This window comes from Dendrobates tinctorius, unplaced genomic scaffold (assembly GCF_039654945.1).
Source record: "Dendrobates tinctorius isolate UK_male_01 unplaced genomic scaffold, ASM3965494v1 ptg000016l, whole genome shotgun sequence".
NCBI lineage: Eukaryota > Metazoa > Chordata > Amphibia > Anura > Dendrobatidae > Dendrobates > Dendrobates tinctorius.
The window spans coordinates 39339321-39365805 of record NW_027361684.1 but is presented as its reverse complement, the minus strand read 5'-3'; the positions used below and the strand labels follow the sequence as shown (position 1 = coordinate 39365805).

Below are 26485 nucleotides of genomic sequence, written 5' to 3'. Positions count from 1 at the left end.
ACCATGGTTACTTATCGGTAGCCGTTTTTTCCGGAACCCATGACAGCACCCGTATATACCCCCCCTTTTTTTCACGGTATGGGTGTGCATTTTAATAGGGTGTATTTGTGTGATGTGGTGTTGGATAAACATATAACTAACCAGAAAGTCCTCTCAATGCTCTGTAACCAACTGAAGCGGGGGAGAGGTGCCGCCTCAGTAGGTTCCTGTCCTGGCGGGGCGGATCCCTCTCTCAGGTGTGCTGTCATGGGTTCCGGAAAAACCGGCTACTGGTAAGTAACCATGGTGGTCTCTCTTCCCTGCATGAATCATCACTGCAGAGCAGAGTCCCTGGCAGCGGGGAGGAGGCAGCAGCTGGGTCAGGAGTGAAACTGGGATGTGTCTTGCAGGGAAAGAGACCTCCTGTTTCTGCATACAGCTTAGAGGGATTCCTCTAGTCAGTTTTTAATCACGTAATGTCATAGACCTAATGGAAGAGAGAAGAATCAACTGGTAGAAAGGCAAAATGAGCAATTGTAAGTACACAGTGTTATATAATATGACGACTGCAATATCTTAAGAGGAGAAAATTTTTTTGATGTGAGTGCTTCTTTAACCCCTTCACGACCAATGACGCCACATAGGCGTCATGAAACCTGGTTCAAATCTGACCAGTGACGCCTATGTGGTGTCATGACTTCAAAGCCCCCCTGTGGGTGACCGGGGTCACTGAAAGGTCACCCGACCCGCAGATACAGGGGGCTTTGTAATTCACCACAGGGGGCGTGGCTTCGCCCCCACGTGGCTACGATCGCTCTGATTGTCTGTTAAAAGTGAAACAGCCAATCAGAGCGATAGTAATATTTCATCAATGAAAATTGATGAATTATTACAATCCAGCCATGTCCGACGCTGCTGTAGCATCGGACATGGCTGGAGACACCGATTCCACCCCCCCACCGGCGATCGCCTCCCCGCTACTGAATGACAGCGGCGATCTGCCGCCGCTGTCATCATCTGCCCCCCTCCCATTCCCTCTGCTCCCCGCCAGCCTCCGATCCCCCCTCACCCCCCCCGGTACCTCCTGAGTCCCCCCGTCCCTCCCGGTGTCCCTCGGGTCCGGATGATGGGCGCCGCCATCTTTGAAAATGGCGGGCGCATGCGCAGTGCGCCCGCCCGAATCTGCCGGCTGCAGATTCCATTCTTTCATTTTGATCACTCTCACAGTGATCAAAATGAAAGAAAAAGTAAATAAACCCCCCGATTATCACCCCCATAGGTAGGCAGAACTAATAAAATAAAGAAAATATTTTTATTTTTATTTTTCCGTTAGGGTTGAAAAGAGGGTTAGGGTTAGGGTTGAAAAGAGGGTTAGGGTTAAAAAGAGGGTTAGGGTTGAAAAGAGGGTTAGGGTTGAAAAGAGGGTTAGGGTTAGGGTTGGAAAGAGGGTTAGGGTTGGAAAGAGGGTTAGGGTTAGGATTGGAAAGAGGGTTAGGGTTGGAATGAGGGTTAGGGTTGGAAAGAGGGTTAGGGTTGGAAAGAGGGTTAGGGTTGGAAAGAGGGTTAGGGTTGGAAAGAGGGTTAGGGTTGGAAAGAGGGTTAGGGTTGGAATTAGGGTTAGGGTTGGAATTAGGGTTAGGGTTGGAATTAGGGTTAGGCTTGTGGTTAGGGTTATGATTAGGGTTGGGATTAGGGTTCGGGGTCTGTTGGGCTTAGGGTTATGGTTAGGGTTGGAATTAGGGTTAGGGATGTGTTGGGGTTAGGGCTGTGGTTAGGGGTGTGTTGGGGTTAGGGCTGGAGTTAGAATTGAGGGGTTTCCACTGTTTAGGCACATCAGGGGGTCACCAAACGCGACATGGTGCAACCATTGATTCCAGCCAATTTTGCGTTCAAAAAGTTAAACGGTGCTTCCTCCCTTCCAAGCCCCGACGTGTGCCCAAACAGTGGTTTACCCCAACATATGGGGTATCAGCGTACTCAGGAAAAATTGCACAACAACTTTGGGGGTCTAATTTCTCCTGGTACCCTTGGGAAAATAAAAAATAAAATAAAAAATTGGGGGCTAAAAAATATTTTTGTGGAAAAAAATTTTTTTTAATTTTCACGTCTCTGCGTTATAAAGTTCTGTGAAGCACTTGGGGGTCCAAAGTGCTCACCAGGCATCTAGATAAGTTACTTGGGAGGTCTAGTTTCCAAAATGGGGTCATTTGTGGGGGGTTTCTATTGTTTAGGCACATCAGGGGCTCTGCAAACGTAATGACGACCGCAGACCATTTCATCAAAGTCTGCATTTCAAAACGCCACTACTTCCATTCCGAGCCCTTACGTGTGCCCAAACAATAGTTCCAGCCCATATATGGGGCACCAGCGTACTCAGGACAAACTGTACAACAACGTATGGGGTCCAATTTATCCTGCTACCCTTGTGAAAAAAAAAATTGCTGGCTAAAAATCACTTTTTTTGAGGAAAAAAAAAAATTTTTTATTTTCACGTCTCTGCGTTATAAACTTCTGTGAAGCACTTGGGGGTTCAAGGTGCTCACCACACATCTAGATAAGTTCCTTAGGGGGTCTAGTTTCCAAAATGGGGTCACTTGTGGGGGGGTTCCACAGTTTAGGTACATCAGGGGTTCTGCAAATGTAACATGATGCCCGCAGACCATTCCATCAAAGTCAGCATTTCATAATGTCACTACTTCCCTTCTGAGCCCCGACGTGTACCCAAACAGTGGTCATCCCCCACATATGGGGTATCAGCGTACTCAGGACAAACTGAACAACAACTTTTGGGGTCCAATTTATCCTGCTACCCCTGTGAAAAAAAAATTGCTGCCTAAAAATCATTTTTTTTTGTGGAAAAAAATTTTTTTTTTATTTTCACGGCTCTGCGTTATAAACTTCTGTGAAGCGCTTGGGGGTTCAAGGTGCTCACCACACATCTAGATAAGTTCCTTGGGGGGTCTAGTCTCCAAAATGGGGTCACTTGTGGGGGGGTTCCACAGTTTAGGTACATCAGGGGCTCTGCAAATGTAACATGACACCCGCAGACCATTCCATCAAAGTCAGCATTTCAAAATGTCACTACTTCCCTTCCGAGCCCCGACGTGTGCCCAAACAGTGGTTCCCCCCCACATGTGGGGTACCAGCGTACTCAGGACAAACTGGACAACAAATTTTGGGGTCTAATTTATCCTGGTACCCTTGTGAAAATAAAAAATTGCGCACTAAAAAATAATTTTTTGAGGGAAAAAAAAATTTTTTTATTTTCACGGCTCTGTGTCATAAACTTTTGTGAAGCACTTGAGGGTTCAAGGTGCTCACTACACATCTAGATAAGTTCATTAGGGGGTCTAGTTTCCAAAATGGGGTCATTTGTGGGGGAGCTCCAATGTTTAGGCACACAGGGGCTCTCCAAACACGACATGGTGTCCGCTAACGATTGGAAGTAATTTGCATTTCAAAAAGTCAAATGGCGCTCCTTCCCTTCTGAGCCCTGCCGTGTGCCCAAACAGTGGTTCCCCCCCACATATGGGGTACCAGCGTACTCAGGACAAACTGGACAACAAGATTTGTGGTCCAATTTCTCCTGTTAGCCTTGTGAAAATTAAAAATAGTGTGCTAAAAATCATTTTTGAGGAAAAAAAATTATTTTTTATTTTCAATGCTCTGTGTTATAAACTTTTGTGAAGCACTTGGGGGTTCAAAGTGCTCCCTACACATCTAGATAAGTTCCTTAGGGGGTCTAGTTTCCAAAATGGGGTCACTTGTGGGGGAGCTCCAATGTTTAGGTGCACAGGGGCTCTCCAAATGCGACATGGTGTCCGATAACGATTGGAGCTAATTTTCCATTCAAAAAGTCAAATGGTGCTCCTTGCCTTCCGGGCCCTGCCGTGCATCCAAACAGTGGTTTATGACCACATATGAGGTATCTGTGCACTCAGGAGAAATTGCTCAACAAATTTTAGGATCCATTTTATCCTGTTGCCCATGTGAAAATGAAAAAACTGAGGCTAAAAGAAAATTTTTGTGAAAAAAAAGTATTTATTTTTTTTACAGATCAATTTGTGAAGTACCTGGGGGTTCAAAGTGATCACTATGCATCTAGATAAGTTCCTTGGGGGGTCTAGTTTCCAAAATGGGGTCACTTGTGGGGGAGATCCAATGTTTATGCATACAGGGGCTCTCCAAACACGACATGGCAACCGCTAAATATTCCAGCATATTTTCCATTCAAAAAGTCAAATGGTGCTCCTTCCCTTCTGAGCTGTGCCGTGCGCCCAAACAGTGGTTTATGACCACATATGAGGTATCATTGTACTCAGGAGAAATTGCCCAACAAATTTTAGGATCCATTTTATCCTGTTTCCCATGTGAAAATGAAAAAATTTATGCTAAAAGAAAATTTTTGTTGGAAAAATTAAAATGTCCATTTTTTCTTTCCACATTGCTTTAGTTCCTGTGAAACACCTGAAGGGTTAATAATCTTCTTGAATGTAGTTTTGAGTAGCTTGAGGGGTGCAGTTTTTAGAATGGTGTAACTTTTGGGTATTTTCTGCCATATAGACCCCTCAAAGTGACTTCAAATGTGAGGTGGTCCCTAAAAAAAATGGTTTTGTAAATTTTATTGTAAAAATGAGAAATCGCTGGTCAACTTTTAACCCTTATAACTTCCTAACAAAAAAATATTTTGTTTCCAAAATTGTGCTGATGTAAAGTAGACATATGGGAAATGTTATTTATTAACTATTTTGTGTCACATAACTCTCTGGTTTAACAGAATAAAAATTCAAAATTTGAAAATTGCTAAATTTTCTAAATTTTCACCAAATTTCTGATTTTTTGACAAATAAACGCAAAAATTATCAACCTAAATTTACCACTAACATGAAGCCCAATATGTCACGAAAAAACAATCTCAGAATCGCTAGGATCCGTTGAAGCATTCCTGAGTTATTACCTCATAAAGGGACACTGGTCAGAATTGCAAAAAATGGCCTGGTCATTAAGGTCAAAATAGGCTTGGTCATGAAGGGGTTAATGACCCCCAGTAATCTGTTATTGTCGATGTATTGCACAGACAGTCCATTAATATGAAAATCCTAAACGTCATTTTAGCAATCTAAAAATACAGTAGACCTTTATTTTTCAAAATTCTGAGTATGAAATTTCCTTATTAGAGTCGAGCTACTTTATTCTGTCAAAATCTTATTGGCCTGCAGATTCTGAACACCTACATTTAGAAAATAAGTGCCGCTAATAGTGTTGATGGCAGTTATTTGGAGGAGAGAAGTCGGTTTACTTGTCCTAATAGAATCGCCCTTTTCCCTTTCATGTAGATTTTTTTTACTGTGTTGTTAAAAGGCAGAACTACTCTTTTTAAAGCTTACACCACCAGTCTTGAGGTTTCACTGTAAAACCGCTCATCAGGCATCAATTTGACCTACCATACATTCTGGATTATTGTACAGTATAGTACTAGAGCCGCATGTAAAATTACTAGCAATGGTGAAAACCTTCCTGAAGGTTTAGAAGAGTTGTCCCACAATTTAAAAAAAATAAAATCTCTGGAGTAATGGACACCTTTAACCCCCGAAACATTTTTCGGTTTTGCGTTTTTGTTTTTCACTCCCCTCTTCCCAGACCCATAACTTTTTTATTTTTCTGTCAATATGGCCATGTGAGGGCTTATTTTTTGCGGGACGAGTTGTACTTTTGATTGACACCATTGGATTTTACCATGTATTGTACTAGAAAACAGGAAAAAAATTCTAAATGCGGTGAAATTGCAAAAAAAAAGTGCAATCCCACACTTGTTTTTTGTTTGGCTTTTTTGCTAGGTTCACTAAGTGCTAAAACTGACCTGCCATTATGATTGTCCAGGTCATTACGAGTTCATAGACACCAAGCATGACTAGGTTCTTTTTTTTCTAAGTGGTGAAAAAAAATTCCAAACTTTGCTCAAAAAAAATTGCGCCATTTTCCAATACTTGTAGCATTTCAATTTTTCGTGATCTCAAGTTGGGTGAGGGCTTATTTTTTGTGTGCCGAGTGGACGTTTTGAATTATACCATTTTGGTGCAGATACGATCTTTTGATCGCCTGTTATTGCATTTTAATGCAATGTTGTGGCGACTAAAAAAAACCATAATTCAGGCATTTTGATTTTTTTTCTCACTACGTTATTCAGCGATCAGGTAATCCTTTTTTTTATTGATAGATCGGGCGATTCTGAACTCGGTGATACCAAATATCTGTATGTTTGATTTTATTTTTATTGCTTTATTTTGAATGGGGCGAAAGGGGGGTGATTTGAACTTTTATATTTTTTTTTTTTTTTTTACTTTTTTAATATTTTTAAACATTTTTGCTTTTACTTTTGGCATGCTTCAATGGTCTCCATAGGAGACTAAAAACTGCCATAGCTTGATCGGCTCTGCTACATACAGGAGATGGTGAGATCGCCTCTGTGTAGTAGAATTACTGACTTGCTATGAGCGCCGACCACTTTGTGGCGCTCACAGCAATCCGGCCCTGACAACCATAGAGGTCTCCAGGAGACCTCTGTTTGTCATGCCAACACACTGGTGACCCGCGATCACGTGACGCAGGTCACCGGTGTGCATATTTCCAGCGCAATTGCCGGAAGCGCCATTTAAATTCCGCTGTCAGCGTTTGACAGCGGCATTTAACTATTTAATAGCTGCGGGTGGATCGCGATTCCACCCACAGCTATTGCGGGCACATGTCAGCTGTTCAAAACAGCTGACATGTCCCAGGAAGTATGTGGGCTCACCGCCGGAGCCCACATCAAAGGGAGGGAGTCCGACATCGGTGCAAATATTCGCCCGATGTTGGAAAGGGGTTAACCATATGAATGTGAAAAATAAAACATTCTAGTGTAATTTTTCTCTCTTTTAGTCTCAGCCCTTCACTGACCTACAGAGAAAATAGTTCCTCACGCCGCCTCCGCCATCTCTCTTATAAATAGTAATGTCTGTCTGCACATGCTTCTGATTACCGTATAGCATCGGCCTCATCACTGTCCACTCACTACGCTGCATGAGCAGAGACGGAGAATGAAGCTACTGAGCATGTGCAGCCGCCACTCTGTGGACCAACATACCAACCACAGGAGGACGAGTAGGGGGCGCTATTATAGATGAAAATGTAATTTATTTATAACCAAAACTGTCTTTAATGGATTTAAAAATGTTCCTCTTAATATTTTTGAGAATTAATTTGTGACAAGACTGAAAAGTCTGTCATTTGAAAGTTCTTGGTCATCTGTGTGACCACATTGGAAAGATCTCCCGATATATACCTTCAGTAGATGGCAGCTACTTTGCGAATAGGCTCCCATTATATAAATCTGTATACTGCAGTCTTTTTTTTTTTTTTTTTTTACTTTTCATTGAAATAATGTACTTTTCTACAAAAATAGGCTCTAACAACTTATACCCAGACCGATCAAAGTCCAGAAGGACATTCTTTGCTTTGCTTCGGACAGTTTGCCTTCTTGCCCCTGGAATTCCCATTGCCTGCTTATGTCCTTGGTAATGGTGTGTGTTAGCGTGGGTGGTCAGGAGCGGGAGCTCCGAGAGTGGACCCTCTGGACCGTGGCACCGAGGGACCCCGGGCGAGCTGCCAGGTGGAACCGACCCCTATACAGGGACCGTTAGGAGCAGGCCCAGGGGTTCGAGTACCACGGTAGCCGGTACCGAGAGGGGCGGCTCAAGATGGACCGGAGTAAGACTGAGACTGGAGTAGGACGGCAGGAGCACTGAAGACAGGACTGGAGTAGGACGGCAGGAACACAAGGCAGGACTGGAGTAGGACGGCAGGAGCACTGAAGACAGGACTGGAGTAGGACGGCAGGAACACAAGGCAGGACTGGAGTAGGACGGCAGGAACAGTGAAGGCAGGACTGGAGTAGGACGGCAGAAACACAAGGCAGGACTGGAGTAGGACGACAGGAACACGGGTAGCAGGACTGAGAAGCTGCTGTGAGGAGCAGCCGAGACAGGAACTGCAGGAGCAGAGTGTGCACGATGGAGCGAGGCCAGAGTGTCAGGAAACACAACGATCAGGCGCCTCCCTCAGGGGGAAGCGGCCTGATATGGCCCCGTCAGGTCAGCCATTGGTCCAAATGTGCTTCCGGGTCAGGGCACAGCCGGAGCATAAGAAGCAGGAAGGAGGCGCGGCCGCGGCCTATGGCGCATGCGCATAGCATGCAGGGAAGGCATCGGTCGCGGGTCTGTCTCAGGTGACCGCCGCGGCCGTCGGGTGGAGAGAGGCTGCGGCGTGGGAGCGGAGGGCGACTGCGGCGTGGGAGCGGAGGCCGGGTGGGTATGGCGGAGCGGTGTAACAGTGTGCTGATAATCTCCCAAGAAAAGCTGCAAAAGTCGGAAAACCGTTGCCATATTTCTAGTTTTTACTTAAGACTTGCCCTTAAAGTTAAAAAAAAAAAAAAAAAAAAAAAAAGTCCTTTTAAGTCCTCGTAGCATTGAGAGTCATCCCCTATCAATGACTTGTGGGACGCCAAACAATCCCAAAAATCTAGCTTTAAAATGGAGTGTAGGCGCTCATACTCTGCCACCACTCCAATCCTGCAGAGCATTTCAGAGGCCTGTTTCGTGGGATTAGTGGGGGTCTTAGTGGTCAAATCCTGTATATAGGTGCTAACCTCCAGTGTTAGGGATAACTCTTCACTTACAAAAAAGAATGAGTTTGGTGCAAAGGTCCACATAAAGTCTTTTTCCCGGCCTCCATGATGAGTGCCTGCAGCCAAGTCTTTTCATAAGTAAATTCTCTTGAATCATTTTATCTAAACAGAAGGATAATTCATCAAGCTCCAATTTTTTCTGCATTTTTTTTTACTGGGAATCAGTGCTGGATTGAGTTTCTAAATTATCAGCTTCTGAATTAAAGGAATGTTACTGTATTGTATTTGGAATTAATAATGTTTTTTTATTTGCTCGTGTCTTTCACAGGTCAGCCCTCGATGTGTGGATGGTGTTGGCGGACTTCTGTAACACATTGACCAATGTGAACCAGTCCGAAGTTCCACTTTATAAGGATCCTGATGACGACCTCTCTCTCCTGATCCTGGAAGAAGATAGACTTCTCTCTGGGTTTGTTCCTCTTCTCGCTGCTCCTCAGGATCCGTGCTACGTAGAGAAAACCTCGGACAAGGTCAGTGAAGAACAAATTGGCAGGTTCTCTCTTTTCCCGTATAGCGTCCTTAAAGCTCATCTTCGCTTCTTGCGCCTCATCCCATTAAATCTCGGGAAGTTTACTCTGAGTAATGAACACGGTGAAGTCGTTGATTGAGCGCGCTAAGGGAAAATATTGACCTTTTCACTGCTGACTTCCAGCTCTATGTCATAGGTAAAAAGGTCAATGGTTTCCTTTGGGCACTGTATATGAAGTCTGCTAGCACGTGTACGCTGTTTATAGTGCATAGCTCTCGGACATGTGTGTTGTGTTGTATGTATGTGGGGCTTAAGTGCTGCTATACAGTCTCAAGCTGTGTCCGCGCTCTGGCTCGCTGAACGTCCCATCACTTCCTCACGAGCAGCTTGTATTGGCAGCGTTCTCACTTAGCTCCAAATGGTTTGCATCATGCATACCCCCCTCCCCTCCGCTCACCCTCTTCATCCACCACAGAACTCTCATCCAGGATATCTGCCAGGGCTCTTTTTTTTTTTTTTTTTTTTTTGTCCTTTTTCTATTTTTTTTTTCTAAGAGGAAAGTGATAAATAGCTGACTAGAGAGAAGTAGAAACTGTGTGTGAACTCCTTTTTTTCCTTTAAAAAAAAAATTCAATTTATTCCCTTATGTGTCGGCGCTGACTGAAACAGTTGCTTTGCTGGCGCAATCAGTAATCGCTGGCCCGGCTGGGCTGGCATGGACTGTTTTCTGTAAGATAAACACATTTTGTGGTGAGCGAACCCATCAGGTCTTTGTAGAATATAGCGTCTCGCAGCACATGCCAAGCCTTATTACATTTACACATGTGAACTCTCTCCGTACCTTTCAGGATGGATGGACCGCATTTCGGGGCTAGGAAATTAATATAAAGCGTCTTCCTATCTGTAGTACAATTTAAGGTACTGTATTTTTCGCACTATAGGACGCACCGGACCATAAGACGCACCCCAAATTTTCAGAAGGAAAATAGAGAAAAAAATAATGTGTCAAATGGGGGTCCGTCTTACAGTCCGAATTCAGTTTACCAGGGAAGGGATCCGGCACAGGTGGAGGAGTGGTCACAGGGGTCATTCAGTGGTCCAGGCTGGTGCGGTGGCGGCTCTGTGCCGGGGCAGGATGGTTGTGCTGGGGCAGGATGGTTGTGCTGGGGCAGGATGGTTGTGCTGGGGCAGGATGGTTGTGCTGGGGCAGGATGGTTGTGCTGGGGCAGGTTGGTTGTGCTGGGGCAGGTTGGTTGTGCTGGGGCAGGTGGGCTGTGCTGGGGCAGGTGGGCACTGTGGTGTGGTGGCGGCGGCGGGCTGTGCTCCGGTGCAGGGGCGGCGGCTCTGATGCAGGAGCAGCGGCTCCGCCGGCATTTCTTCAAAGCCCGGAGGCCCCCGCACATCCGTTGCTGGCTGCCGCCATGTTGCGGTGGCCTCCGGGAACGTGGACGCCGGGAAGATGGCCACCGGTCCAGGGACGGCGCATACTCAGGTTCAGATCTCGTCCCGAGATCTCGGGAGATGAGATTCAAATCTTTGCAACGAAATCTCGTCTCCTGAGATCTCGGGACGAGGTCCGAACCTGAGCATGCGCCGTCCCCGGACCGGTGGCCATCTTCCCAGCGTCCATGTTCCCGGAGGCCACCACAACGTGGCGGCAGCCAACAACGGATGTACGGGGGCCTCCGGACTTTGAAGAAATGCCAGCGGAGCCCCCCACAGAGCACAGAGAGCCGCTGCCCCTGCATCGGAGCACAGCCCGCCACCACCACACCACAGAGCCCCGCGGCACCCGCACCAGCCTCCAGCTATGGTCGGACGTGAGTGTATTGCGACCATAAGACGCACCCCCCACTTTCCCCCAAAATTTTTTGGGAAAAAAGTGCGTCTTATGGTCCGAAAAATACGGTATTTATTGCAACAGTAAGTTCAAAGCATCCTTCACATGGGTGTATTAGGACCCCCATTTTGTTTAAAGCCACAATAGGACTACCATCAAGGTACATATACAGCAAAAAACTATTCTGCTATCGGATAACTCTTCCATTCAAAATTTGCTTATTCAGGAGACTGTCTCATGACATAGGGCACCTGCACGAGCCAGTGAGGACACAGGATATGCAACTTCGTACAAGAGAACCGTATGGCCGCCATAGACCGTATAATCAATGCAGCACTGTGCACGAGCCCTAAATTTCACATTAAAGACCCCAGTATACATTAGTCTTTCTTTGCTGAACGTATTGATAATGATGAATTTGGCCTCCAGTCTAACATGTTTGGGGGGTCTCCTGAATGTCCCCGTGTTATATGATGTTGGAGGACAGAAGGAACCACCATGTCCAGTTTCAGACTACCGATCCTTTTGGTCTCTAAGAGATGGTCACCACCAGCGAGGTCTTCTTTGTATGGGGGAAATTAGGGCGATTGCTACAGCCAAACAGCTATGTAAAGTGTATTCGGGGGGGATATATTTAGACATATATATACTTCTGGAGGTCACATGAAAGATTTTTTGGAACTCCCTTTAATTTAGGCTTCTTTTACACGTAACGTGTTTTTGCTGGCCGTTTTTGCGGCACCAATAGATTTCTATGGGGCCGCAAAATCGGCCCGCAAAAATTAGTAGGAGGGCTGTTCTCTATATGGCCGTGAGGGCCGTGAAAAAATATTGCTCTTGCTTGATATTTTTCACGGTTTACGTTCACGGCTGCAATACATTTCAATGGTACCGCAAAAACAACGGTAGCTTGTTTTTGCGGAACAGCATATTTGCGGATCGCCGTATTTTCCCCACCAATTCCGAGAGAGTTTTTTGCATCCCGTTTTTGCGGGAGACCGCAAAAAAACATGGCAAGTGTAAAACCAGCCTTAATTGAGGAACAGCTGTAGCTTAAAGTGAACAAAAGAGGTTTTACCTGGGCAGCAAAAAAGAGTAGGGTTTTAATTCCCATGAAAACAATGCCAGACTTTTAAGAAGTTTAGTAATTCAGAGTAACATTAATTGCTATGAAACTTGGCAGATGAACTGGGAATCAATACTAGATGGAAGTATGGGAGGTAACACTGTAATTATAAAGTTGAAAGATTGTGGGCAAGTTCCGACTTTATCTTCAGGCTCCCTGGTTTGGTGTAGGGCGGAAAATGAAACAAATCAGCTGCTGCTTACTTTACAAGAACGGTAAAACGTTCCAGGAAATCAGTCAGTGTCATTTTACAGGTTAGGTGATCTTTTTTAGGTGAGGGTCACATGGCCATTGATTCTCTTGAATGAGAAGATGAAGAAAAAAATGTCTCCGTCTTCTCCATTGTTTGAGTGCGTGGCAATCGGACCACACTGACATGCCATCCAAGTGCAGTCCGATGATTTCCACGGACTCATTCACTTATATGGATGAGTGCGATCCAAATAGCTGATCGAACTTGGAAATGTGCAAATTCGGAAAATAATTTATACACCCTAGACTAACACTGGTCCGAATGTGGTCCACTTGGACCGATGATACGGTGGTGTGAGTGAGTCCTTATAAAGTTATCAAGACAACCCTAATGTGTATAATGCAGATTTCCAGCCTTTCTAGGAAAATTGGAAAATTCAGGGACATCATCAGGATCGTGAGCTGCATCTGGAGACCTCAATAGATCTGGTTTCATATCTCCGTTTTCTCTGTGCGGGGTTAATATGGAAGCATCACTAGGCTTGAACTATGCTGTATTTTTTTTTCCTTTTCCTCCGGAGCAGCGCTGCGTTGTATTGTAGCTGAGCCTAATACTCGCTTGTTAAAGTCAATATTTTGTTTTGAGAAAAAAAGAAAAGCAGCAAAGCTGCAGAAGGATCTCCCCGAGGCAGCGTCTGACCGAGCAAACTGCTCAACTGCTGCTCCAATCTGTTTTTTTCATTTTCAACTTTCCTTGGCTGTGGAGTGAGATTAAGGGGAATACTCTTTCCCCAGATAACCATCCGTTCAGGACTGGGAGCGTGTGGATTAAAACCAGACGTGGTGTGATTAATACCTCAGCTTATGGGGTGAGACACTACTTCCTAAAAGCAAAAGGAGGGAACAATCGGGGGGGAAATGCCAGAGGGCAAAGTGCGCATTATTTTCCTCCATTGGTACTGTAATATATTCGATTGTACTATAAATCTTGGTACTAATTCATTGTTATTTCTTCACCAATACAATCCCTTGGAATTCTTCTTTTATGTAACAAACCAAATTGGCGTATACTGTACATGATGATCTAAAGTCTTGGGGTAGTTCTGCACAAGCAAAAATCTTCTGTCATTTACATGCATGAGCAATGGGGACTGTTTGCAAGAGCAGAAGCCATAGCATCCATTCCAGATTTATGTCCTTTGGCTCTCGTTGCCTCCATTCATTTTTGCAGCAGAAGATGCACCCCTTAGGCCATTTACTGTAGACGTCTCTTAAATGTGCACGGTGCAAAATCTGTTTTTTAATTAGCACGGAGATTGGGGCAAATGTGTATAACCACGCTTCTCGCCAGATTCTTGTATCGGGTAAAATTCAACCAAACAGAAGAAAACCTGGCCAAGTTCCCAAAAATGCCGGAGTTCCAATCGAAATGGAAATGGTCGAAATCTCATTAATTGCAATTATTGTAAAACCCTCTGGTTACTATGTATTCTGTATAGAGGGTAGATGAGAAGAGTAAGAATTGCACCAAATGGTGAAGATGACTTTATGTTCTTGGCAAGTAATTATATTATTATGAAGCCTACCCCTTCTTTGATTGGATCCACCAACTTCTCCAGTAACACCGCCATTAACTGGGTGCCATTAGACCTCGTGGGGATGCTCTGCCATAGTGATAGAGGATAAAGTGTCCTGATTAGTGATGAGAGAACATGCTCGGATAAATTATCTGAGTATGCTCGTGTGCTAACAGTGTGTCTTCAGAGTGCCCGAATACTATGTTACGAGTCCCCACGGCTGTTCGTTATAAGCACTAACTGCCATCTCCTGTCTCCGTAACAGGAAAGCCTGTATTCTCTTAGACACATTTTACCTAATATATGAGAATTGTGAGTATGAATGATCAGTCCAGGGAGTGAAAGAAGAGAATTTCTGTAGTAAATTATATTTACAACCTTTTTTTATTTTCACGTCTACTATTGATTTATGGAATATTTAAAACGACTGTTACACCTTAAAAACTACGCATGCCTATGTCCGTAATAAAGGTTTGAATCATCAGGTAATCAAATGTAAATCTTGAGCAGAATAAAAGATTTATAACAAAAAAGTGGAAAATTATTTTCTCTACATATGTAAGGGTAATTATGTAAGTGACAGTCAATTATAAATACTCCTGAAGAACAGAACAAATATTTCTACTATAAAACAAGATCTCCTACAGGGGGGGAAAAAGTTACCGTATATACTCGAGTATAAGTCGACTCAAGAATAAGCCGAGGCACCTAATTTTGCCACGAAAAACAGTAAGCTTATTGACTCGAGTATAAGCCAGGTGTGCATTGTCCCCTCATTCCTGTCCTGGAACGCATGGCTCCTTTTCCCCTATCCTGGTATACATGGCTCCCCCATCCCTATCCTTGTATGCATGGCTCCTTATCCCCTATCCTGGTATACATGGCTCCCCGGTCCCTGTCCTGCTTTGCATGCCTCCCCGGTCCCTGTCCTTGTATGCATGGTTCATTATCACCTATCCTTGTATGCATGTTTAAAAAAAACAATCATCCTACTCACCTTCCTGCGCACCCTCGCTGTATTTTGTTCTGGAGCCAGCAGCTCTTCCTGCCGAGCGATCACGTGGCCCCGCCCATTATAGTGTTGAATATACACTCCTCACCTATGGGAGTGGAGAGGCGTGCATATTCATTACCTTAATGAGCGGGGCCACGTCATCGCTCGGCCGGAAATGCTGCTGGTGCTGGAACCAACAAGATGTAGCGAGGGCACGCAGGAAGGTGAATAGGATGTCTTCTGGAAGCTGGCGGCTGCGGTTGTCACTGTGCGCGCTATAAGAGAAATTAATATTTATTTCTCTTTAGCAGCGGGCACCGGCTTTAGCCACAGCCGCCGGCTCCTGCCTTCTGTGACCCGCTGCTTTGCCCCCCCCCCCCTCCCTGCTGGAACAAGTGACTCGTGTCTAAGCCGAGAGGGGTGTTTTCAGCACAAAAAAATGTGCTGAAAAACTTGGCTTATACACGAGTTTATACGGTATAGCTGCTGAATATCATAGAGGCTTCCTCTAAGTAAAAATAATAAACTCAGCTGTCACGCCTATAGCGCATGTGACCGCTGCAGTCAATCACTGGGCTCAGCAGTCTCTACTTCAGGTTCACTGCTGAGCCTATCTCGGCATCATTGCTGCAGGCTGTTAACAAAGTCTGAAGCAGTGGTGGAGTGGCGTCGCTGGGGCGGGGGGACGGTGAGTCATGCTGAGTTTATTTCCATCTAAAGCAAAGCCTATAGGTATAAAAACGTATTCCTGTTGCTCTCTCGTTAGGTAGGACTTTTAGTGACGATACAATAGACCATTTTTTGTACAATACTCTGTTGTCTCATTCTTTTAGTAAGATTATTGGCCACAATAATTATTTCAATTAATATGAAGCCCTTGCCTGACAGCTTATTTGAGCAGCAGCCAATATTGGTATGTGGTTTCCAGATGAGTTACTGTACGGAGTGAATCGGTACATTTTGATGTTTGATTCCTTTATTGTACCCACTCTTCCCTTAGGAAATAAGGACCTGTCTGTGCAGGTGCGAGGCTGCTTGGAGCCACATGAGCCCTGTAGAACGCTGGAGGAGAAGCCACAGATGACAGCGGAGGAGTGTGAAGTGGAATGTGTAGTAGGCCTGAGAGCACAGCACTATCAGCCTCTGTCACAACCGCCGGCTGGGGCTCGGCCCGTGCATCCATCAGATCCAGCTCTGGAGATTCCTCTTCAGCGTTCTTATTCTGACAAGTTCAAACAGAGACCACTCTGCACCCACCTCCCTGCTTTCCTCCGTTCAACCTGCTGGAATCAGCACCTGTGGTAATCTCACCTTGCGAGCAAATGCAGTCCTAAGGGCCTCCGATAAACACCGCATATTTTAGAGTGGTGGCTCATCACTCCCCCGTCAAATATATTCTATTTGGCAAAGTGAAATAATAGGAGCTGTATGATACTTTTAATATGTATCCAAAACAATATTGTAAGAGGTCATTGGGCAGATGTTCTGTAATCACGGTAAACGGTTACAGACCTCATCTTGGTAGACGTGCAGCAGATTTCTCAGATATCCAATGCTCTGAAGATGTAATCGGTTTCAATCTGTAGTACAGGAAACAACAAAAAAAATGCTGTAATCGGTGTACTTTGTGTATTAGGTCTCTTTATATATAACCATCAACATGCCAGACTATACTGGTAGATGGCTAAAAAAGTAATGTAGTGGTGTTTGACCGATCATGCCATACCAATATAGATTCAGTGGATGACAACCAAAACAAGATCACCCCAAAGTGCAAGTAGATGTCTTTGTTCTCTCTACCTTGTTGTCCACTGCCTGTTGTCAAGTGTAATCTGGCTCTAATAGCAGAGGTGCAGTAATGGATTGCATGATGTGAGAGTGCGTCCTTGCCTCTTACAGGTGTAACAGTGCGATGGGTTTTCAAGTTAGTGCAGACAAGACTTTAGACCATGGTAGGAAGCAGTGCATGCAGGATGATGACAGAGCCCCACCCACTTACCCATAGTGTATAGCAAGTAACAGAAAATGGATATGTTAGACTGCCATGTACATCAAAAGCAGTATAACTTATGGGGTGTAAGGGCAGCCAAACCCTGAAGGTTTTGTGTTACAGGACAGGTATGCTTTAAGTTTCATCCAAGCTATTGATTGAGCCGAGTTGGGGACTGGGCATAGGGTTTTTTTCTTGAGCTTTTTATGTTGGCAGCAATCTTTTTAAGATCTTCGAGGAACAAGTTTTCCTTATCTGCATAGATGAGAAATCTAGAGGAGAGATGTTTACAGGTAATTCCCGGCCTTGGGGCGTGACAGAAGCCGTCTGAATGACAGCTTCCCTTATTAATGTCCGCTGTAGCTGGTGCGCTGCCAGTTTGTGCTGGCAGCCTTCCAATGTACAGTCGCTTTCTCAGCCAGGTGCGAAGCGTCTTTGCCTCTTCTTGTAGGACGCCTACAGGGTTGCCCTCAGCCATTACCAGGATGCTGTACTGTCTGTGCTGAATAAGAAGCAGTATATGGAGGCTCCGGCTGCTGTGTGCAATACAATTATAAATTTCTATTTAAGTCTTACGCCCTGACGAAAGTTATACTAAAAGGGCGCCTTACTGTAGTTCTCCATTGTAGTCTTATGTCATTCATTTGTTTGCTGGACGGGCAAAAAATAGGTTTAATTCTGGTCCGAGCCCTCCTGTAATGCTCATGGGTGTTGGGATTCAGCATGGACTCTTAGGTCAGCTCTTCTTACACTGGCAGAAGAAGTTCTCAATCTGCTACCGACCACAAACAACGCGGCTTGCCAACACCAGGCCCTCTTCTCAGCACCCTCATTACCGGCCCAGACTCAAAGGCATCGCTCCTTTATTAGGCAGGGAAACTTTAGAGAACTCACTTTGATATTTGCTGATTAAACATTTTAGAATGAAGACGTTTAGTCAGCTCCAGTAATCGTATTCCTGCTCTCCTATGGTCTCCTGTCACTTCGTAGCCAATGCAAACCACTTTTGCTCCATGCTGTGACCAGCATTTTAACAGCCAGCTAATCCTTTTTCACTTTTCAAGTATTTGTTTGGTCTGTGCCTCAGATTGATGCAAGTACCAGATCTATAAAATCTAACCACATAGGGGCATTTTAAGATAATAGATAATATGGTGGTGACTTGCATTAAAGGGGTTGTCCGGTGTAAAATGAGACGTTTACAGTCACTCTGTGTGATTGCAGACTTATGAAATACACCACCCCAGCACACTCACTGTACGCCGCAAGGATTCGCCGGTTTCTGACCCTGGAACGGCGGTGATGTATGCAATATGCACACTCCCAGGCAGAACCAGTCTACTGGGTGAGGCCTCACTCCATACAAATGTATGGAGCAAGCGCGCAGACTTCTAGCGGGAACGGCCTCACTCAATACACTTATATGGAGCGAGGCCGCACCAAGCTAGACGGGCTCTGCCCGGGAGGGTGCATATTGCATGGAATTGAAAGAAGGCTTGTGTTTTGCAGTGACTGCTGTAGTTTTTTTTTTAGAATTTTGGGAAAATCATGACTCTTTGATGATTTTATACCTTTTCTTATGGCGGTATTGTTAGAAAACAGCAATTCTGCTATGGTTTTTTTCCCCTGTTTCGGCAATCACTGTGTTGGATAAAAAAAAAATGTTATTAGTGTGGAAAATTATGTGCACAGACCAAATATATATTTTTTTATTTTTAAGGTTTTCCATTACTTGAAAAGGAAGAGCATTTTAAACTTTTATTTGCTGGATTTTATGTGTGTATTTATAATTTTAGATTTTTAAATGTTTTCTTACTCATTTTAGGCGAATTGAGCTTCCGATAGGTTTATATTTTATACAATGCACAGCAGTACTATAATATTGCACTATGTTGTGATACTGTCTTGGTATCCAACCAGCAGGATTTTGCTAAGTAAACTACTGACATTGTCATGTTGCCGCTATTATACTGATTAAAATGATACCTGGGTTGATTAAATCTGTCTTGTAGTTCTTGTGTAATCCGTGTTAGGTTCACTTTAACTGAAAACTTCTAACACTGATTACACAAGAACTAGAAGACGGATTTCATCACCCCAGGTATCATTTTAATCCGTATAGTAGCGGTAACATGACAGTGTCTGTAGTTTACTTAGCAAAATCCTGCTGACAGGTTCACTTTAACTGAAAACTTCTTGCACCAGGATTGTGCTGGGTAACCTACACACACAGTGTCAGGTCGGTGCCGTTATACTGATTACAGTGGTTGGTTAATGAAAATCCGTCTTGTGGTTGTTGTGTAATCTGTATTTGTATTTTTCTCCTTCACCTCATTGGGGTACACAGATACTGTGGTGTATGCTTCTGCCGCTTGGAGGCTGACACTAAGTGAAAAAAAGAGGTTAGCTCCTCCTCCGCCGTATACACCCTCGCCCCCATTGCGGGCGGAAATCAGTTTTTTGCTTAGTGTCCATGGAGGCACACGTCTAGTTTTTTCTCCAGACTTTTTTTCTGTTTTCCCATGAAGATTACACAGGGGCAACGGATCTTATTGAAAGGGTCCAATTTCCCCAAACCAACAACGGGCGAGCATGTGTGAGTATCGCCTCCACGTATCCTCTCCCGCACTGTGGGACACAATGTCGGACTTAGCCCTGACCACCCCTAGGTATTGAAACCATGGGCTGTACAGAGGCATTAGACTAGACCGTGCGGCCCCACTGCTCCACCAATGCTTAGACTGCGGTGCTGCAAGGCGGCGGACGGTCCCTCTCCTCACCCCCTGATGGGGTTAGATGGAGCTAGGGTGCCTGCACCGTCCTATTTTCCAAGGCCCCCTCAAATACCTGAGCTGGGAAGCAGAAGAGGATCATCAGTGAGGAGAGGGTCTGGGAGGGCTCCTGCGGCGAGGATTCGGGGCTGGAGCCGTGAGCGGGTGGTGTGCGGCAGCAAAACAGCCAGCGCCAGTAAGTAGCACCTTTTTCGGCGCCATGGAACCTCTGCACCCCCCCATCGCGGGCAGAGAATAAATTGAGGCCACTGCTTTAGCCGAAGCTAGGCCGCGGCCGGAAGTCCCGCCTCCTGGCCGCGTGTCACTTCTGGCGGCCAGCCCCTCAATCTGGGCGGCGGTGAATAAATTTAGCCCCCGGCTTCATAGCGCGGCTAGGCCGCAGAGCCGGAAGTACCGCCCCTGGAGTGCTTCATATGCTGGCGGCCCGCCCCACAGCGGTGGCGCGCGATGTTGGATGTAGAGAGGCGTCCAGGACATGTGGGGGCACAGGACTGGGGTAAGTGCTGCCCTGAGAGGCCACGCTACAGGGAAACGAGGTGCTACCTCCCCCCCCCCCCCAGCAGCGGACAGATACAGAATGTCCAAAAAAGTGAAGACGCACACGTTCTTTTACGCTGAATGCATCTCTTGTCGGGCTGCGTTACCGTGGGCGCAGAGCAAGCGATTTATGTGAGGCTTGCGAGTCCGAGCGAGCCCAGGAGCCCTCCCCTGCGACCGGGACCAGTGTACCATGTCCCCCGGAGTGGGCCCTATCACTGTCACAGTCCATGGCGTCGCTTACGAGGGCAATAGAGTCCCTTCAGGCCCCAGACAGGGACAGTGGCTCGCCGGCCTTAGAGGGAACCTCCACCTCACTAGAGCTTTTGGCCTGCAGGGGCCGCTCTCATTCCAGGCAGACCCGGGGGAAGAGAATCCACACGGTGTCGCCCAGTCCATCCGGTGCGTTGGCATCCTTAAGTTCTGCCTCTCGCTCCCCGTCACCAGTGGTTGATAGCGAGCAGACCTCAGATTTTGACTCAGACGAGCCCCTTGACATGGATGCTCCAGGGTCACGTGAAACAGTGGACAGCCTCATAGAAGCCGTCAATCAGACCTTGGGGATTGAGGAGGATCCCGCAGCGGCTACGGGGCATAAGGAGGCGTTTAAGCGACTGAAGCCGGCGCACAGGTTTTTTTGCCACTCACCCTGAGTTTGAGGACATAGTGCAGTGACACAGGGAACGACCAGACAGGCGTTTCTCGGGTCAAAAGGCACTCGGAGCAAGGTATCCATTTGCCCCGGACCTCCATAAAAAATGGATGGAATCTCCGATAGTGGATCCACCGGTTTCGCGCCTAGCCACTAAAACCCTGTTATCTGTACCTAGTGGTTCTTCTATTAAGGTTCCCACGGATCGCCTCATAGAGAGCTTAGCTCGCTCAGTATATGAGGCCTCAGGGTCAGTGCTCTATCCCTCGTTTGCAGCAACCTGGGTGGCCAAGGCCATGATTTCATGGTCAGAATCATTAAACAAGGTCGTGCAGGAGCAAGATCTACCTGCAGAGATATCGGAGATCGCGAGTCAGATGGCGATGGCCGGAGACTACGTAATCAATGCGTCTTTGGATGTGGCCGATTGCGCTGCACTTGCTGCCGCTAACGCAATTTCTATTAGAAGAGCCCTATGGTTAAGGACATGGCGGGCCGATTATACTTCCAAGAAGTCCTTGACTTCCCTGCCTTATCAGTGCGGCCGCCTATTTGGGGAGAAGTTGGATCAACTTATCTCCGACTCCACAGGAGGAAAGAGCGGTTTTCTCCCTCAACAAAGGGTCAAGCCGCCTTTTCGTCACCCGTTTCGGGCACGTTTTCGGGCCTTTCACAACCCCGGGTGGACCACAGTGGCCAATTCCGCTGCTTCAGGCCGTCCCAACCAGGAAAGGGAGCGGCGGGTCTCATATAGAACCAACCCATTGGGGAGAATGCGTACTCAACAGCCCAGATCGAGGGGATCCAGATCCCAAAGATCATCAGCCAAATGACTCGAGGCGTTTACCAGACGACACCAGCAAGGTAGGCGGCCGCCTGCTCTGGTTTCGCCACGTCAGGTTCAGTGTCGCACGCGACGCATGGGTAAAGGAGTTGGTGGCCTCAGGTTACAGAATAGAATTTGTCAGATACCCTCCAAGACAGTTTTTTCTTTCTCGTCTTCCCAAGGTGAATACCCAGGCAAGGGCTGTTAGGAGCCATCGAATTGCTCCTGCACAACGGAGTCATTGTTCCCGTGCCAGACCACGAAAGAGCTCAGGGCTTCTATTCCAACCTGTTTGCGGTCCCCAAAAAGGACGGGTCAGTCAGACCTGTTTTGGACCTGAAGCTTTTGAACAAATTCATCAGGATCAGACATTTCCGGATGGAGTCTCTCCGTTCAGTCATATCGGCCATGGAGCGGGGAGAATACTTGGCCTCGATCGACATTCAGGACGCATATCTGCGTATTCCCATTTTTCCTCCTCATCAAAGGTTTCTACGTTTTGCCATCAACGGTCGACATTTTCAGTTCGTAGCGCTGCTCTTCGGGCTAGCCACGGATCCCAGAGTGTTCACAAAGGTTATGGCAGTTGTCATGGCCATACTGCATTCTCGAGGCATAGTCATCTTGCCTTACTTGGACGTCCTCTTGGTCAAGGGCCCTTCAATATGGGCATGCTAGGAAAATGTCAACATCACGCTAGATACCCTTGCCCGCTTAGGGTGGTTGGTCAATGCGAAGAAGTCATCCCTTGTGCCAGTTCAGAGAATTTCCTTCTTAGGAATGATCTTCGACACTTGCCAAGGGTTGGTAATCCTCCCTCAGGAAAAAGCGCTGGCTCTCCGGCAGGGAGTCCGGACACTTCGACAACCAGTCCGATTCGTGATGAGGATTCTAGGAAAAATGGTGGCAGCAATGGAAGCGATACCGTTCGCCCAGTTCCATCTTCGCTCCATGCAGCATGCCTTTTTGTCATTCTGGGACAAGAATCCCTTCACGCTCGATCAGCGGTGCCGGCTGTCCTCTCCAGTCAGGCAGTCGCTCGGGTGGTGGATAACCAGCCCCTCTCTGACCCAGGGGAAATCCTTTCCCCCCGACCATTGGTTGGTAATGACAACCCACACCAGTCTCCTCAGCTCCTCAGGTGTTTCGCCACCACACGACCTAGGTGTGGTGGTCTCCACAGGAGGCCCGCCTCCCGATCAACTTATTGGAGATACGAGCAATTCGGCGGGCTCTCCAACAGTTTCATCACTTCTTAGCAGGCCGCCCCATCCGATTTCAATCGGACAGCGCCACGGCGGGGGCTTACATAAACCACCAAGGCGGCAACCGCAGCAGAGCAACCATGCACGAGGTGGGGCACATTCTTCAGTGGGCCCAAGCAAACCACTCGGTGATTTCGGCAGTCCACATCCCGGGCGTGGAAAATTGGGCGGCAGACTTTGTCAGCCGGCAGGGTCTTGCGTCCGGAGAGTGGTCTCTACATCCCAAGGTCTTCCAGCAGATTTGTCATCTGTGGGGAACTCCGGATGTGGACCTGATGGCTTCCAGAATAAACGCCAAGGTGCCCGCATATGTCGCTCGGGCCAGGGAACCGCAGGCAATCGCTGTGGATGCGTTGGTTCTGCCATGGAACCAGTTTCGCCTTCCATATCTATTTCCCCCATTGCCACGACTTCCGAGAGGCATTAAAAAGATAAAGATGGAAAGGGTTCCGGCGATTCTGCTGGCCCCAGCCTGGCCGTCGAGCGTGGTACACAGATCTAATGCAGCTGCTCGCCGACGTTCCTTGGCGACTGCCAGAGCGCCCAGATCTACTTTCTCAAGGGCCGACTTGCCACCCGAACTCAGGGGCCCTGTGTTTGATGGCATGGCCGCTGAATCTTGGATTCTAACCCAGGCAGGGTTTGGGAGCAAGGTGGTCGCTACAATAGTTAGCGCCCGGAAGCCGCCTTCGGCACGAATTTACCACCACACCTGGAAGGTGTTCTTTGCTTGGTGCCGGGGTATTTCTCCACTGAGATTCTCGATCCCCAACATCTTGGCCTTTCTCCAGTCAGGCCTAGACTCAGTGTTAGCCCCAAGCTCCCTTAGGAGATAAATATCGGCCTTATCCGTTCTATTCTAGCGCAGAATTGCGACCATTTTGCACGTGAAGACTTTCATCCAGGGAGTGTCCCATTTGGTACCTCCCTATAAGGCGCCTATGGACACATGGGACCTTAACCTGGTCATAAGTATTCTGCAGGAAGCTCCATTTGAACCTCTTCAAGATGTCTCTTTGAGGCACCTTTCCTGGAAGGTGATGTTCCTAGTGGCCATGACTTTGATCAGGCGGGTTTCGGAGGGAGCTGGCGGCTCTATCCTGCCGTGCCGCGTTTCTCACTTTCCATAAGGATAAGGTGGTGCTCATACCAGCCCCTCCTTTTCTGCCGAAAGTCATGTCCTCATTTTACATTAATGAGGATGTTGTCTTGCCTTCATTTTGTCCAGCACCGGTACACCGTGTGGAAAAGGCTCTTCACACGTTGGAAAGAGCCCTCCGGAGGTACGTGTCGCGGACGGCGCCCTTTCGTCAGACGGACACGCTGTTCGTGCTCGCCGAAGAGCGCAGGAAAGGACTCGCTGCCTGAAAATCGACCATAGCCAGATGGATTCGTTTGACTATTCAGGAGTCCTACCGCATTAGAGGCGTGCCACTTCCAGCAGGGATTGAAACGCACTCTTCTCGAGCAGTGGGCGCCTCTTGGGCGCTTCGGCACCAGGCTTCGGTGGAACAGGTCTGCAAGGCAGCAACCTGGTCCAGCCTGCACACATTTGCCAAACATTATAATAACCATACTCAAGCCTCAGCGGATGTGAGCCTGGATAGAAGGATTCTCCAAGCAGCGGTGGCGCACCTTTAAACAAGAGGTGCATGTAGCTTGGATCGGTGAGTCAATCTCCCACCCAGGGACTGCTTTAGGACGTCCCACAGTATCTGTGTCCCCCAATGATGCGAAGGAGAAACATGGATTTTTGTGATAAACTCACCGTAAAATCCTTTTCTCCGAGACGCTCATTGGGGGACACAGCACCCACCTTATTAGCCAGTTGGCTCTTGTTTTCTTTGATTAATATGCATTTACTTATTTGATATAAGGTGGTGTTGTTATTTGGACATGTTGTACCTATATTAAGGCTGATTTTGTTATCCTCCTACTGCTTTGGCACCAAACTGATTTCCGCCCGCAATCGGGGCGAGGGTGTATACGGCGGAGGAGGCGCTAACCTCTTTTTTTCCACTTAGTGTCAGCCTCCAAGCGGCAGAAGCATACACCACACAGTATATGTGTTATATGTGTCCCCCAATGAGCGTCTCGGAGAAAAGGATTTTACGGTGAGTTTATCACAAAAATCCATGTTTCAGTTAATGAGATTCTGGTGCTCTGGGGCGACCTGTGGGAGGCGTCATATGGCCCTCTGGTTAGTAATTTATCCTTATAGCTTATGACAGGTCACTGATCCCTCAGTGACCTGCCCCCTATTTTACATATTGAATATAATATGGTTTGAAGAAAAAAAAACAGCCATTTTCTATTTCACCACAATTATGTATCTTGCTTTAGTAAAAGCAGTGACTGACCTACATACCCTGCGTTAAGTGTTAAATATCTTGTGTATGTTTTGTATCTCCTGGAAGTTGGCTGGATTTGTCAATTTTCGGCAGATAAGTATCTCATTTGTATTTCCCACAGAAGACTTTATTAGCAGCTTTTTTCCCACTGACCATTGAGGACACATGTACACTCAGCCAACTGTGCGTGTGTATGGTGGAAGTGGAAGAAATAACGGTCAGCCGAAACTTGCATAAGTAAAACTGATTTTTTTTTTTTTTCCCCCCTATTTTCTGTGTTATGCACCTTCCTTCCTCTGTACTCATTATAATAAACTGCAGGAAAAAGTGATATACTGTATCTTTAATTTGCATATAAAAGACTAAAACTAACCTTTAATTTATCTATCCTTCAGGCTTTGCAAAGTAATGAATTTGCAATCTAAATATTTTTTTTTAGCTTCTTTCTCTCCCTAAACACTGTTACAGTGCTGTGTCAATGCTCACTTTATGCTTCTTTAGAAGCTCCTTTTAACTGCTGCTTAGCAAGATCCAAACACTATTTCCAAACATTCTGTGTATGGGACTTTCCTTGTTTAAACCTCTTTGCTGAGACACAGGAATTCCAATAGTTTGATTGTTTGGCTATAGTATATGAATTTTGCAGAGCAGAAATTCAATGGAGCTGTCATAGGAGAATAAACTGGGCATTGAAAAAGAACTGCAGAATAGTTTTTGGGAGAGAAGGAAGCAATATAAGGTATTGAAATATATTAAAATCAAAATCTTAGCGGTTGTCAACTACTTTAACATTGATGACCTATCCTTAGGTCATCACCCTATTCAAATCAATATGGGGCGTATGTGCAGTACCCGGCTGTGGCTACTATCCTTAGACGGAGCAGCTCCGTAACTGATCTCTTCTGGCTGGCACCGAGAAAAGATGTTGAGCTGTGTATAACCTGCCCACACCACTAATTGGCAGCTTTCTGTGTACATTGTGTGTACATTGTACATTGTCAACAAGCTTGCCAGTCAGTGCTGGTAGCGTGGTTGGACTAGGAGGCATGAGGAAGTTGTCCTCTAGTGATAATCTGCTGATAAAACACTGATTGTATTGAAACAGCAAAACCCAACCTAGTAAGTGACTCCTCACTATAATCAGGATCTCTTTCCCCTACATCATGGTGTTCT

The 26485-nt window shown here is 46.4% G+C and overlaps 1 protein-coding gene across 2 annotated transcripts in view; it reads left to right on the top strand.

Moving 5' to 3' along the window:
- Positions 1-26485, top strand: part of SMG6 (SMG6 nonsense mediated mRNA decay factor) — a 330566-nt gene that overhangs the window by 208348 nt on the left and 95733 nt on the right. For both annotated transcript variants that reach the window (XM_073565701.1, XM_073565700.1), the window contains exon 13: positions 8970-9171. In XM_073565701.1, the coding sequence (XP_073421802.1) occupies positions 8970-9171 (202 nt within the window). The remainder of the gene's footprint in view (positions 1-8969; positions 9172-26485) is intronic.